The sequence below is a fragment of the Pleurodeles waltl genome, chromosome 4_1 (assembly GCF_031143425.1).
Source record: "Pleurodeles waltl isolate 20211129_DDA chromosome 4_1, aPleWal1.hap1.20221129, whole genome shotgun sequence".
Lineage (NCBI taxonomy): Eukaryota > Metazoa > Chordata > Amphibia > Caudata > Salamandridae > Pleurodeles > Pleurodeles waltl.
Genome location: NC_090442.1, coordinates 456,451,535 through 456,467,831, shown reverse-complemented (window position 1 = coordinate 456,467,831; position 16,297 = coordinate 456,451,535). Strand labels below are relative to the sequence as shown.

The window sequence follows — 16,297 nt, the reverse complement described above, 5'->3', positions numbered from 1 at the left end:
CATTTTGTAAAGACTCTTGGTGCGGTTGTTAAACCAAAAGGCAATACTTTGAATTGGTAATGTATTCCTTTGAATACGAACCGTAGGTATTTTCTGTGCGATTGATGTATTGGTATATGGAAATACGCGTCTTTGAGGTCTAAGGTTGTCATGTAGTCCTGTAGTTTTAGCAATGGTAACACTTCTTGTAGCGTGACCATGTGAAAGTGGTCTGATTTGATGTAGGTGTTTAGTATTCTGAGGTCTAGGATTGGTCTCAGTGTTTTGTCCTTTTTTGGTATTAAGAAGTACAGTGAATAGACTCCTGAGTTTGTTTGTGTGTTTGGTACTAATTAGATTGCATTCTTTTGCAATAGTGCTTGAACTTCTATTTCCAGAAGTTCGGAATGTTGTTTTGATAAATTCTGTGCTTTTGGTGGTATGTTTGGAGGGAATTTTAGGAATTCTATGCAATAACCATGTTGGATAATTGCTAAGACCCAAGTGTCTGTAGTTATTTCCTCCCATGCTTTGTAATAATGACCTATTCTTCCCCCCACTGGTGTTTTGTGGAGGGGGTGAGTGACATCTGAGTCACTGCTTGGTTGTAGGGGTTTTGGGGCTTTGAAATTTTCCTCTATTCCTAGGGAATTGCCCTCCTCTGTATTGGCCCCGAAAGCCTCCCCTGTACTGTCCCTGGTAGCTGGACGGTGTTGCCTGCGAGGTGCTGGCTTGTGTGGCCTGACCCCGAAACCCCCCTCTAAAGGGTGTCTTGCGGAAGGTGCTGTAGGTTCCTCTGCTCTGCGGGGAGTAGAGTGCGCCCATGGCTTTAGCAGTGTCAGTGTCTTTTTTTAGTTTTTCGATTGCCGTGTCCACTTCTGGTCCGAACAGTTGTTTTTCGTTGAATGGCATATTGAGCACTGCCTGCTGTATCTCTGGTTTGAACCCAGACGTTCTTAGCCATGCGTGCCTTCTAATGGTCACAGATGTATTAATTGTTCTTGCAGCTGTGTCTGCTGCGTCCATAGAGGATCGTATCTGGTTATTTGATATGTTCTGTCCTTCCTCCACCACCTGCTTTGCCCTCTTTTGTAGTTCCTTGGGTAGATGCTCGATGAGGTGTTGCATCTCATCCCAATGGGCTCTGTCATAGCGCGCAAGTAGTGCTTGAGAGTTAGCGATGCGCCACTGGTTTGCAGCTTGTACTGCGACTCTTTTCCCAGCTGCATCGAACTTGAGGCTCTCTTTATCTGGGGGTGGTGCATCCCCAGATGTGTGGGAGTTGGCTCTTTTCCGAGCTGCTCCTACTACGACGGAATCTGGTGGCAGCTGAGTGGTGATGAAAACAGGGTCTGTAGGAGGTGCCTTATATTTCTTTTCCACCCTTGGCGTTATTGCCCTACTTTTGACCGGCTCCTTGAAGATTTCCTTTGCGTGCCGAAGCATACCTGGCAGGATAGGCAGGCTTTGGTAGGAGTTGTGGGTGGAGGAGAGGGTGTTGAATAAAAAGTCATCCTCGACTTGAGTGGAGGTTTACGTTGTGGAATTGTGCCGCTCTAGCCACCACTTGAGAATATGCTGTGCTGTCTTCTGGTGGTGAGGGCTTTGTTGGATATGCCTCCGGACTGTTGTCCGACACTGGGGCGTCATATAAGTCCCAAGCGTCTTGATCCTGGTCACCTTGGCTCATGGTGGTGTGAGCCGGGGAATGTGACGGAGTTTGTGCTGGTGAGACGTTAATTACAGGTGGAGGAGAGGGTGGCGGAGTCACCTTTTTCACCCTTTTGGTTTGTGGCGCCTGGTCTGTTTGAAACTCCAGTCTCCTTTTTCTCCTAATAGGGGGAAGGGTGCTTATTTTTCCTGTTCCCTGCTGTATGAAAATACGTTTTTGCGTATGGTCCACTTCGGTGGATTGCAGCTCTTCCTCAAACCTATGCTTTCGCATCTGAGAGGACAGTGATTGCTCCTCTGTATAAGAGCCTGGACCTGGGTCGGTTACGGGTTGTTTCGGCACCGAAACCCTGTCTGTATCTTTTTTCGGCTCCGAGGTGGCTTTTTTCTTTTTTGGAGTCGAAACCTCTCGGCGTCGATCTTCGTCGGTGCCGCTGTCTCGGCGTCGAGCCGTTTCTACACCGCTATCTCGGTGTCGTTGCTTTTCTCCAGCACTTTCTCGATCCCGAGAAGGCTGCGAGCCGGTGTCTCGACCGGAGTCGGACGATCTCGGCACTGTTTGGGCCTTTTTCGGTGCCGATGGTCGGTCACCGAATTTATGGGTGGAGCCATGGCCTGGTGGCAGTGGCGTCCCCTGGGCCTTGTCACTTTTCTTATGTGTTGTTTTCGACGTCTTACTCACGGTTCTTTGATCGTCGAATTCCTCGGAGTCCGATTCGTGGATCGAAAAGGTTTCTTCTTCCTCTTGTTCCTCGAACTCTCGGTGCGCTGTCGGCGTGGACGCCATCTGAAGTCTCCTGGCTCGACGGTCACGGAGTGTCTTTCGGGACCGGAACGCGCGACAGGCCTCGCAAGTCTCCTCACTGTGCTCAGGTGACAGGCACAGGTTACAGACCAAATGCTGGTCTGTATACGGGTATTTGTTGTGGCATTTGGGACAAAAACGGAACGGGGTCCGTTCCATCGGCGTTGTTCTACACGCGGTCGGGCCGACCAGGCCCCGACGGGGGATCGAAAACTACCCCGAAGGGCACCGGAGCGCGTCGACCTTCGATGCGGTGTTGAATCTAACTACGCCGATCCCGAACGCAACAATACCGACGAAAATCTTCCGATATTTACTAACTTTCCGTTCCGAAACTCGGAGCGACAGGAACACGTCCGAACCCGATGGCGGAAAGAAAACAATCGAAGATGGAGTCGACGCCCATGCGCAATGGAGACAGAAGGAGGAGTCACTCGGTCCCGTGACTCGAAAGACTTCTTCGAAGAAAAACAACTTGTAACACTCCGACCCAACACCAGATGGCGAGCTATGCAGAACATGTGTATCTACAGCGACAGATGCCATCGAACTCTAGATTTCACACTGTGGGTTAGTAGAGATAGTATTCGGGCCTGTAGAGAGCCACAATGCCTTAAATTGGATCCCTTTTTAATAAAGGACAAATCAGATAATTTCAAGTCATTAAGAAGGCTTGTGGAAACAGATTTGCTAGCTTGATTTGCTTCACTGAGCTCTGTACCTAGTAAGTGTGACTAAAGCCACCAGCAACTGCAGAGTGTCGAAGACCTGGACACTGAAAGGGAAAACAGGATGGCAAATGATTTCCAGCATAAGTTGATATGAAAACCCAGGGGAGTTAAGTGACAGGGGAAGGAGCTGGGTTGAGAACTGTTGGTTAGATACACGTTAACCCACACAAGTTGGTTCAATGCACGAGGGAAGGAAACCCTTTGACAAACACAGCTGTATTTATTTCATACTGCAGAGGACTTTATGAGTGGATCGATTTCAAACAGACAGATGCTGGAGGGGATGTGGTGCTACTGAGGCCCTAGTACATCTGCTATGGCAGTGTCCACAGTAGCATAAATATTGATAGGATACTCTAAATACTGCTGATACTAACCTTGACATGTGATTGCGTAGAAACCCGGATGTTGCTGGCCTTACGATAACGAGGGGCCTGCTCTACGACAGTAAACAACTGACACCGCACAGCGATGCAATTGATACTGGCAATGCGGAGGGAGGATACCTGTCCAAAAAGGAGAGACTGGATTTACATAATATGAGCTCTACTAGCAATGGAAAAGGTTACAATGACTGTGGATCGTAACTCGGTCTGTTGACACATACAGACATTCCTTTTTGAGGTACCTAGTACTGAATTTCGTGAATGTGTGTGTCCACAGTACCTAAAAGTCCTATGTATCATCACAATTGAATTGTCTTAAATGGAAAAGCGTAAAACGGTAGCTCTTCGCCAAATGGGCAGATTTCCACTTTGGAATCTTGTGGGATACCCACTCTCCGGAATCAGTTGGGTAATGAGGTAACGCAGTTGGGGAGGAAGAACTGTTCCACTCTTTTAGTGCTCTCTATTGATAATTACTTGTTTTCCTTGTCGGCTGATGTATTTATGTGATTGTAGGTGTTACAACATAAAAGAATAATAAAAATAACCTTTAGCATAAAGAGGTCGGCACAGGAAAACGTTAGGACGTTTATTTAAAGTGTACATAATAATAATAATATTTATTACCCATTTATATATAATTCATTATTTATAGTTTACACCATAACAAACTGCCACTTAAAGATTAGGCAACTGGAGTGCTACACATTATATCAGTTTAGAAAAGAAGGATTAATACTTGAGTTGTCGATGCTGGAATATGTTCATACTAGAATGCTGGTGGACTTATGAAAATGAATAAGTACAAAGGTGGGAGCATCTATCCAGCTTGGTAAAGGACAAACTATTAAAGGTCTGAAATTAACGTAACAACAAACCAGGACACCTAGTATAAGGAAACAGAAGAAACGTGATACAAATTCAAGCCTACCTAACAAGATTGCATATTGTATTTCAAAAACGGCAGACACATCATACATGTGCAAAGTTATTGTCGAAACCGGAGTCACTATTGTGCTTCAAACCTACTTTAAGGGAACCTAGAGTGAAGTTCACACTACAAAGTATGGAGAGGAAACTGTGTGGTAGCCCCATAGATGTGATGCAAAAGGAATCAAAGAGGGACTTGCTTGTTAAACCGCTTTCCATCTTGGGTTACTTTATTAAGTTTAGCAATTCACCGCCTAACATCATATATTTTATTGTTGGTGATTAGTTCACAGGCTGCAATGGGATCAGTAAACAGCAGGTAGACTTTATATTTTACTTTTCTCACAGAGATTTGCAGATGTCTCTTCCCTGTAAAAGCTTGCATACTTAAACAGCAGGCTGGGCACCTTGTTCTTGAAGATTGTGGTCGTCCTAGGCAATATGGATCATCAACAATTTTAAATAATGCAACTTACATGTATCTAATCATTATGTGGAAACACACTCATGGAGCTGCGGGCGACAATGGAATCATAATAATTGCCAGAGAACAGTGATTTAAAATTTCTTTCTGAAGAAAGGTCTGAACATGCTACATGGCAAAAGGGAATAAGCTGCCTTCCGGTGTATCTTTTTAACGTGAAGTAGCTTTGAGTCATGCTGAATAAATGCAGAAATGAAAATGTCACTTATGTTGTGCTTCATAGCAGCCATGGTAATGCTGGCAACTTCAAGCAGGCCTCTATTTGACACTTATTTTCACACAAACAACCATAGAATTTGGGGACTGGAATGAAGGACATGTCTAACTTACTTTGGGAGCACATCCACTGTTTGTGGGTAAGTGGAAGGTGAGTAGGTGGATGGCGAGTGCTGATTTCCAACAAACCAGCATGTCATATCCTTCTTGGCCAGTTGCTCTGAGATTACCTGAGGTAAGATAATCTTCAGCAGCCAATCATTGAGGTACAGGAATAAGTATATCAGAGGAACCATAGTAAGGCTGAAGGGCAGGACAGTTAGGGGTAGTGGTAGGACCCCAACACAAGTGGAGATAATTCTAATGGGACTAAACAATTGTCATGTAGATGAGCACATCCTGTAAATCCAATGATAGTAACCTGGTAAGTGCTAACATCTTGAATTTCTCTTACCTGATGGGAGTTTAAGAATCTGAAGTCTAAAATTGGTCTCCCAGCTCCCCATTATTCTTGGGCACAGGAAAGTACAAGGGGTAGCGCCCTGTGCCGCCTTAGACACAAGCAAATCGCGCACTTGGATAGTAACATCTACACCTCTTTCTATAGAGAATATCGACATGGTTTGTCACTGACAGACCATACACTACTGGAATATATATGGAAGAGCCCAGAAAAGTAAGGGTATGACCAATCATGAAGAACCCGCTGGCAGGAAGTATGTAGGAAGCTGGCCTGGTGTGTGGTGGGTACCTAAGGTACTTACACCTTATACCAGGTCCAGGTATCCCCTCTTAGTGAAGTGTAGGTAGTGTCTAGAAGCAACCACACAGTGTTACAAAAGGAAAATGTCACTTACCCAGTGTACATCTGTTCGTGGCATTAGTCGCTGCAGAGTCACATGCTGTGCATAGTCCGCCGTCTGGTGTTGGGTCGGAGTGTTACAAGTTGTTTTTCTTCGAAGAAGTCTTTTCGAGTCACAAGACCGAGGGACTCCTCCTCCTTTGTTTCCATTGCGCATGGGCGTCGACTCCATCTTAGATTGTTTTCCCCGCAGAGGGTGAGGTAGGAGTTGTGTATGTTAGTAATAGTGCCCATGCAATGGAATGAATAAGTATGTACCAAATAAAGTTTAAGTAATATATTTACAAATGTACAAATGTTGAAGATTACTTCCAAACGGCTACAGGCTCCCAGGGAGGCGGGTGGGCGCATGTGAATCTGCAGCGACTAATGCCACGAACAGATGTACAGTGGGTAAGTGACATTTTCAGTTCTGTGGCATGTGTAGCTGCAGATACACATGCTGTGCATAGACTAGTAAGCAGTTATCTCCCCAAAAGCGGTGGCTCAGCCTGTAGGAGTGGAAGTAGTTTGAAATAAAGTTCTTAGTACGGCTTGACCTACTGTGGCTTGTTGTGCGGATAGCACGTCTACACAGTAGTGCTTAGTAAATGTGTGAGGCGTAGACCATGTGGCTGCCTTACATATTTCGTTCATTGGAATATTTCCTAGGAAGGCCATGGTAGCGCCTTTCTTTCTGGTTGAGTGTGCCTTTGGTGTAATGGGCAGCTCTCTCTTTGCTTTAAGGTAGCAGGTTTGGATACACTTAACTATCCATCTGGCTATACCCTGTTTTGATATTGGGTTTCCTGTATGAGGTTTTTGAAATGCAATAAACAGTTGTTTTGTTTTCCTAATTAGTTTTGTTCTCTCAATGTAGTACATTAGTGCTCTTCTGATGTCTAATGTATGTAGTGCCCTTTCAGCTACTGAGTCTGGCTGTGGAAAGAACACTGGTAGTTCTACTGTTTGATTTAAGTGGAACGGTGAAATAACTTTTGGTAAAAATTTAGGATTGGTTCTTAGAACTACCTTATTTTTGTGTATTTGAATAAAAGGTTCCTGTATAGTAAACGCTTGAATTTCGCTTACTCTTCTTAGAGATGTAATGGCAATGAGAAATGCAACCTTCCACGTTAAGAATTGCATTTCGCAAGAATGCATGGGTTCGAAATGTGGACCCATGAGTCTTGTTAAGACGATGTTGAGGTTCCATGAAGGAACAGGTGGTGTTCTTGGTGGTATAATTCTTTTTAGGCCTTCCATAAACGCTTTAATGACAGGTATCCTAAATAGTGAAGTTGAATGGGTGATCTGCAGGTATGCAGAAATTGCTGTGAGGTGTATCTTTATGGAAGAGAAGGCCAGATTTGATTTCTGCAAATGTAGTTAGTATCCTACTACATCCTTTGGAGATGCATGTAATGGTTGAACTTGATTACTATGGCAGTAGCAAACAAATCTTTTCCATTTACTTGCATAGCAGTGTCTAGTGGATGGCCTTCTAGCCTGTTTTATGACCTCCATACATTCTTGGGTGAGGTTTAAATGTCCGAATTCTAGGATTTCAGGAGCCAGATTGCTAGATTCAGCGATGCTGGGTTTGGATGCCTGATCTGTTGTTTGTGTTGTGTTAGCAGATCTGGCCTGTTGGGTAGCTTGACATGGGGTACTACTGACAGGTCTAGTAGTGTTGTGTACCAGGGTTGTCTTGCCCATGTTGGTGCTATTAGTATGAGTTTGAGTTTGTTTTGACTCAATTTGTTTACTAGATATGGAGGGAGAGGGGGAAAAGCGTATGCAAATATCCCTGACCAATTCATCCATAGAGCATTGCCTTGAGACTGCCTGTGTGGGTACCTGGATGCGAAGTTTTGGCATTTTGCGTTCTCCTTTGTTGCAAATAGGTCTATTTGAGGTGTTCCCCAAAGGTGGAAGTAAGTGTTTAGAATTTGGGGGTGAATCTCCCATTCGTGGACTTGTTGGTGATCTCGAGAGAGGTTGTCTGCTAGTTGATTCTGGATCCCTGGAATAAACTGTGCTATTAGGCGAATGTGGTTGTGAATCGCCCATTGCCATATCTTTTGTGCCAGGAGGCACAGCTGTGTCGAGTGTGTTCCCCCCTGTTTGTTTAGATAATACATTGTTGTCATGTTGTCTGTTTTGACAAGAATGTATTTGTGGGTTATGATGGGTTGAAATGCTTTCAACGCTAGGAACACTGCTAACAATTTGAGGTGATTTATATGCAACTTCGTTTGATGTACGTCCCATTGTCCTTGGATGCTGTGTTGATTGAGGTGTGCTCCCCACCCTGTCATGGAAGCATCTGTTGTTATCACGTATTGTGGCACTGGGTCTTGGAAAGGCCACCCTTTGTTTAAATTTATACTGTTCCACCATAGAAGCGAGATGTATGTTTGGCGGTCTATCAACACCAGATCTAGAAGGTGACCCTGTGCCTGTGACCATTGCGATGCTAGGCACTGTTGTAAGGGCCTCATGTGCAGTCTTGCGTTTGGGACAATGGCTATGCATGAAGACATCATGGCTAGGAGTTTTAATACCATCTTTGCATGTATTTTTTGTGTCGGATACATGGCTTGTATAACCTTGTAAAAATTTTGAACCCTTTGTGGACTTGGAGTGGCTATCCCATTTGTTGTGTTGATTGTCGCTCCTAAGTATTGCTGTGTTTTGCACGGCAGAATGTGTGATTTTGCATAGTTGATGGAGAAACCGAGTTTGTAGAGGGTTTGTATGACATACTCTGTGTGGTGTGAACACTTTGTTAGGGAGTTGGTTTTGATTAGCCAATCGTCTAGGTAGGGGAACACGTGTATTTGCTGCCTTCTGATATGTGCAGCTACTACTGCTAGGCATTTCGTAAATACTCTTGGTGCGGTTGTTATACCGAACGGCAACACTTTGAATTGGTAATGTATTCCCTGGAATACGAACCTTAGGTATTTCCTGTGCGAGGGATGTATCGGTATGTGGAAATACGCGTCCTTTAGATCTAAGGTTGTCATATAGTCTTGTTGTTTTAGCAGTGGTAATACGTCTTGTAGCGTGACCATGTGAAAGTGTTCCGATTTGATGTAGATGTTTAGTGTTCTGAGATCTAAGATTGGTCTCAGTGTTTTGTCTTTTTTTGGTATTAGAAAGTACAGTGAGTAAACTCCTGTGTTCCTTTGTGTACGTGGTACAAGTTCTATTGCGTCCTTCTGCAGTAATGCCTGAACTTCTAATTCCAGAAGGTCTAAATGCTGTTTTGACATGTTTTGTGTATTTGGTGGGACATTTGGAGGGATTTGGAGAAATTCTATGCAATAACCATGTTGGATAATTGCTAAGACCCAAGTGTCTGTTGTTATCTCCTCCCAAGCTTTGTAAAATTGGCTTAGTCTTCCCCCCACTGGTGTTGTGTGAAGGGGTTGAGTGACTTGTGAGTTACTGTTTGGTTGTAGGGGTTTTGGGACCTTGAAATTTTCCCCGGTTTCTAGGGAATTGTCCCCCTCTGTACTGGCCCCGAAAGCCTCCCCTTTGGTACTGTCCCTGGTAGGTAGACGGTGTTGATTGTGAGGTGCTGGCTTGTGTGGCTTGACCCCGAAACCCCCCTCTGAAGGGTGTTCTGCGAAATGTGCCAAAAGTGCCTCTGCCCTGCGGGGAATAGAGTGCGCCCATGGCCTTGGCTGTGTCAGTGTCCTTTTTCAATTTCTCAATTGCCATGTCCACATCGGGTCCAAACAATTGTTGTTCGTTGAACGGCATATTGAGCACTGCCTGTTGTATCTCGGGTTTAAACCTGGATGTGCGCAACCATGCGTGCCTTCTTATGGTTACTGCGGTATTTATTGTTCTTGCAGCTGTATCCGCTGCATCCATAGAGGAGCGTATTTGGTTATTAGAGATATTTTGTCCCTCCTCAACTACTTGTTTTGCCAGTTTCTGTAATTCTTTGGGTAGATGCTCGATGAGATGCTGCATCTCATCCCAATGGGCTCTGTCATATCGCGCTAGGAGCGCCTGAGAGTTCGCGATGCGCCACTGGTTTGCAGCTTGTACAGCAACCCTTTTTCCAGCTGCGTCGAACTTGCGGCTCTCTTTGTCCGGAGGTGGGGCGTCGCCTGATGTGTGCGAGTTGGCTCTCTTGCGAGCTGCCCCTACTACAACTGAATCTGGTGGCAGTTGTGATGTGATAAAAGCAGGGTCCGTGGGCGGTGCTTTATATTTTTTCTCCACCCGTGGAGTTATCGCTCTGCTTTTGACAGGGTCTTTAAAGATCTGTTTTGCGTGCCTTAGCATTCCCGGGAGCATAGGCAGGCTTTGATAGGTGCTATGGGTGGAGGAGAGGGTGTTGAAAAGGAAGTCATCCTCGACAGGTTCTGAGTGTAACGACACATTGTGGAACTCTGCTGCCCTAGCTACCACCTGTGCATACGCTGTGCTGTCCTCAGGTGGTGAGGGCTTGGTAGGGTACGACTCAGGACTATTGTCTGATACTGGGGCGTCATATAGGTCCCAAGCGTCCTGGTCATCTTGGCTCATGGTGGTATGAGCTGGTGAATGTGACGGAGTTTGTGCCGGTGATGTATGAGTTACAGGTGGAGGAGAGGGTGGTGGAGTTACTTTCTTCACCACTTTTGCTTGTGGTGTTTGTTCTTGTGTTTGGAACTCTAGTCTCCTTTTCCTCCTGATTGGGGGAAGAGTGCTGATCTTCCCTGTCCCACTCTGTATGAAGATCCGCTTCTGGGTGTGGTCTACGTCAGTGGTTTGTAACTCTTCTTCAAATCTGTGTTTGCGCATTTGAGAGGACAGTGATTGTTCCTCTGAATACGAGCTGGCAGTCGGTTCGGTTGCTGGGCGTTTTGGCACCGAAACTGTGTCTTTGCTTGTTTTCGGCTCTGAGGAGAATTTTCTCTTTTTTGTAGTCGAGCTTTCTCGGCGTCGATCATCCTCGGTGCCGCTGTCTCTGCGTCGAGCAGCTTCGGTTCCGCTATCTCGGCGTCGACCCTTTTCGGCAGCACTTTCTCGGTCCCGAGATTGCTGCGTGCCTGTGTCTCGACCCGAGTCGGACGATCTCGGCACCAGTTCGCCCTTTTTCGGTGCCGATGGACGGTCACCTAGTTTATGGGTTGAGCCATGGCCTGTTGGCAGTGGCGTCCCCTGGGCCTTGTCTGTTTTCCCGTGTGGTGCTTGTTTCGACGTCTTACTCACGGTTTCTTCGACGTCAAACTCCTCCGAGTCCGATTCATGGATGGAGAAGGCTTCCTCTTCTTCTCCTTGTTCCTCGAACCCTCGTTGTCCTGTCGGCGTGGACGCCATTTGCAACCGTCTGGCCCTTCGGTCACGGAGCGTCTTTCGGGACCGAAACGCACGACAGGCCTCACACGTTTCTTCCTTGTGCTCGGGCGACAGGCACAAGTTACAGACCAAATGTTGGTCTGTATATGGATATTTGCTGTGGCATTTAGGACAGAATCGGAACGGGGTCCGTGCCATCGGTGTCGATGTTACACGCGGTCGGGCCGACCAGGCCCCGACGGGGGGGTCGAAGTTACCCCGAAGGGCTACCGGAGCTCTTCACGATTCGGTGTCGATTCTATCTAACCCGATACCGAACGAAACAATACCGACGTAGTTTTCCGAAGTTTTGACTATCTTTCCGTCCCGAAACCCGGAGCGAAAAGGAACACGTCCGAACCCGATGGCGGAAAAAAAACAATCTAAGATGGAGTCGACGCCCATACGCAATGGAAACAAAGGAGGAGGAGTCCCTCGGTCTCGTGACTCGAAAAGACTTCTTCGAAGAAAAACAACTTGTAACACTCCGACCCAACACCAGACGGCGGACTATGCACAGCATGTGTATCTGCAGCTACACATGCCACCGAACATAAGGTTATGGTTACATTTAATTAATGTTACCATAAAGGTTGTAGGAGTTAGCAATTTTCATCACTCATTTATTAGTAATGTTGTTGTCACTATAGTACTACATTGGATTTTCATTAAAAGGCTATCATTATGGGGTTTAATTATTGAATTCTTACTTTCACAAAAATATAGCTATCCCTTTGGCAGCCAATCTTTCAAAGCCACTTGCTCGGTGTAGCTGCTCCTACAAATTGTGCTTATGGGTGTATTCGCTGCACACTTCCTATTGTGTGCACGGAAAAAAAGGAGGTAGATCACTGTGAATGAACTGATTCTCCATTTTTGGCATCATTACTTGGATAAAGAAATGTAACTCAGGGTTTGCCATACAGGGAATGCAACACAATTGGCATGCTTGGGAAGAATGCTCATGGTGTGTCTTGGCTTATTACATATAGCTATATTGTGTACAGCTTTTTCCAGCACTAGTCATAAGTTGTTTCTGCTACAAAAAGAGGATCTCTTATGGGGTATATTATTTATTTAAATGTATAGGTGTATTCAATTATATTATAAGGTAGAATCATAATTTTCTGTTGTGTACCCTTCAAAAGTTATTGTTTACGTAAATTTAAAACGGAAAGCTGTCTTCATAAAAATTAAAAGTTAGTTAACCCTCTTCTAAACATGATAGCAGTAGCTCATTTTTATTTTACCAATGCCTTTTACAGCTGCTGAGGCGTTGAGTCAAACAGCGTAAATCAACACTCACCTTTGTTGCAAAACTTTGATGCAAGCTTTCCTCCTTTTTGGAAACGGGCTCAACAATTTCCTCGTCGGTCCTTGCTAAATGCGCCAGTAGATCCACATTGCCACGGCCATTAAAATCTATTGGTTGATCCATATCATAAGAAGAATGTTCATCTGGGACAAGTTTGGACTGCTGGATTTCCTCTGTAAACGAATCTGCTTCAAGAGTGTTTTCATTGCCCATTGAATTCTTCTTTTGAGCTAAACCAATGGTAAGTCCTTCTTGGGCAAAGGAGGAGGTGTTACCTTCTGAAGACAAAGTGCGTATGCTGGCATTCGGAGTGCGACACTGCACTGTCACACTGTCACTCGTATTCAGCAAATGGTCTGGCTATTAAAAAAAAAACAGTTATTCTTCATGAATTCACCATTAGGTAACATGATACACAAATTGTGCAACAGATAGCAGAACACTGATAGAATCATTTTGTTCCAATACTCAATTTTGAACTCTAAAACCTTTAACTTCATGCCACAACCGTTTTCGTATGTTATATGTATTATATTTAAATATATATTTCCAACGTTTTTCCTTCCTAACCTGTGATCGTGTTTTAAATACTAATGAACAGAAACAGTAGAAGCCCAGAGGTGTTGTATGCAACCACCACCCTGAAAAAGTCCCGACAAAACCATTTTGAAGCCACAAGCAGAGAACCCGTAAAATGGAAAACTCAAAACTGTTCCGGCCTTCCATTCTGGAAGGCAAAACATCCTGTATGATTCAACAGGGGCAACAGATTAAACTGTGAGCCACTGTTGTGAACCAAATGTAATGCAGTGCAATGACTGTGCTACGTCACAGAGCAATGTTCTCATTGCCAAGAACAAATAATTCACCAGACACACTCCTAATTTTCATTGAGTGGACAAATGCCATCTGGTGGAATCTATTCCAAAGCTTAGGAAAAGCCTGGCAAATGACATACTCTTGAGTACTCGAGAGATCTATATGCACCATCTTCCCATACATACCCATGAAAAGAAGAATGACATTAACCAGAATGGGGTTTACTCAGTAGCTGTCATCCACATTAACCCAGGAATAGATCTCAAATACAACTCTAACTTCTAATCCGTGGAACCTTCAAAGTTCGGAAAAAAGCACTAGTCACTGTGCTTTTACATTATCAAGTTTCACGCGAGCACCATCTTACACTGCATCAATCCAATGAAGCGTTCCAAGTTTATGTTTTTCCATTTAGTCATTCTGACTCAAGGCACGCTTGCTCCAGAGTTCTAGGTTTACATTTTATTTTATCCTGTTTTTAGTTGTTATTTGACCCATTTTCGCTCTTTTCTTTGCATTATTCTACTTTGCTGTATTTTTTGCAATACCTTTTTCTACTTTTCTCTGAAATGCTGCTGCTCTAAGAGAAAGATTTTGCTTTTGTTTTTTAAATGGAGCCTTCCACCCTTTTCCTTTACAAGGAAATTGTGAAGTAATATCTCCGTCCCCTTCATGGAGGTAAGACAGCCTCTATTGCGCCTCTAAGGAGGAGCCTCTTCACCTTCTGCAGATCTTGTAATGTTAAAGTAGAGAGAAGTGGTTTGCTTAATGGAGCGAGGCAGGGACCCATGCACACTGCTGAGCTATGGGGCCAGCGGCCCGTAATCACATCATCCGGCCCTCCCAGACGCCTTCTGGCCTGCACTGGTGATTGTGATGGATCGGGGGCCATGTACAGCTGAAATCAGAAGGAATTGGGCCCCGAGACTCGCTGCACACAGAGCGGGTTTGGAAGTCAGCTCTACCTAGGCCCTCTGTCAGTCTGCTAAGATGCCTGCCGCCACTCCCTCGGGAGAAGTGGGTGATCTGGAGCCCGGAGCGAGATGAGGAGAGCTTGCTGCCGAGAGCAGGGAACCTCTGCAGACTGTACTTGACACCCGACGTGGTTCTGCGGCAGCGAGGAGCTGCTTGCGCCCTGCTGTAATTTTTTCTAGCGTTGTGCTTTGAGCAGTGCTGGACGCTCCCTTTAATATTGCAAACATCCGTGCTTCGCCCATGCTTCTGCCCGCAACACATTGGCCTTGGAGGGGACTTTTAGAGACTAACCCCCCCAATGAAGCCCCATGACCATTCCCAGTTGCCATGGATGAGGATTTGAAGGGTGCTGGCGACCCACCCCTGAGGCCGGGGCCTGGTCCGTTTATGCGGCCTGCTTTAAAATCAGGGCCGTAGCTTCGGGCGGGGTTTGGGGGGGGGGGGGGGGGGGGTGGGGGTGGGGGGGGTAAGGGGAGCTTTGGATAGTTACCCACAGCAAATACATGTCTTTAATTCTAAATAGTAGGGTAAACGTGCTTTCAGTCGGGTATTGTGAGATATTAGTCGAATTTCAGCAGGTATTTTTACATACACACAGACAAAAAAAACAGACACTGTGAAAGTCTTCAAAAAGTGATTATTTTACAGAAAATTGTGTTTTCTCTCTTAGTACTCTAACCCAACCACATTCCTCTCCCTTCCACTGCCCCTTAGGCCCCATTCATGCACCTTGCCTGTCCTATAATATATTTAAATATTATATGCCAGCCTGATTGTTGGAAAATCTGAACCCAACACCCCCTCAATCTTACTGACCAAGCTACGCCCCTGTTTAAAAGAGGGTGATGGACAGTAGCTAGTGAGGTGGGACTTTGCTTGACAGGTGGTGGCTGGAGGGTGAGGCCAGGACATCGGAGGTGCGTTTTCCTCACACACAAACCATCTTATTGGAGGCTTTGCTGAGGCTCCAGGCAACTGCAGGGGGCCTAAGAGCTCTGAGACAGCTTGGGCACAGATAGCCCCAACATGACTGATGCTCGAGCTAAGGAGCAAAGGGGTCGCTCCTTTAAGGATCTCCTGGGGAGTCCTTGACAGCCAGTGGAGCCCTCTCCCACAGGAGGTGATGCTGTTCCAGGGGGAACCAAGGTGGAAGACAGACTCCACAACCACCAGAGAAGATATTCAGGAGATAATGGCGGCCTTCACTAAGGAAATGGGCCTCTTGAGGCAGGACTTCGTCAAATTGCTATGAAGCCTGAGCATGTGGTACAACGTCTTGACGCTTGTGTTGATCAGCTGGAGGTGGGAACAGGGGAAGGGTCTCACGTGAGAGACAAGATGGCTGCGTGAGTGACCAAACTGGAGCAGAGATCAAACTGGAGCAGAGATAAAGCGGGGCATGGAGAAAATCAATCTAGGAGAAATATCATCCGGATAAGGGGTATTCCCAAAACGCTTTCCGACTCTGATCTGATAGGCTGCATCCAATACCTTTTTGCTTCGTTACTGGAACCCACTCCGGTTTCAGCCATCGAATTGGATCGCACCCACAGGGTCTTCAGTACTTTTAAGGCCAAGAGTAAGCTCACCCCTGATGTCCTTACCAGGGTCCATCATTTCTGTCAGAAAGAGAAGACAATGCGGCGAGTCCGGTAACAAAAGTCAATAGTCTTTCGGCGGAGTCGACCCTGCTGTTCCAGGATATTTCTAGCCAGACACTAGCAAAATGCATATCTTTGAAAACAGCAACAGATTTCTTACAGGCTCACAAAATCTCCTACAGGTGGGGGTTTACAGTT

At 45.6% G+C, this 16,297-nt stretch overlaps 1 protein-coding gene across 3 annotated transcripts in view; it reads right to left on the bottom strand.

The window, feature by feature from the left end:
* Window positions 1-16,297, bottom strand: part of DMTF1 (cyclin D binding myb like transcription factor 1) — a 330,757-nt gene that overhangs the window by 90,312 nt on the left and 224,148 nt on the right. For all 3 annotated transcript variants that reach the window (XM_069228717.1, XM_069228718.1, XM_069228719.1), the window contains one exon: window positions 12,696-13,064. In XM_069228717.1, coding sequence (XP_069084818.1) covers window positions 12,696-13,064 — 369 coding nt within the window. The remainder of the gene's footprint in view (window positions 1-12,695; window positions 13,065-16,297) is intronic.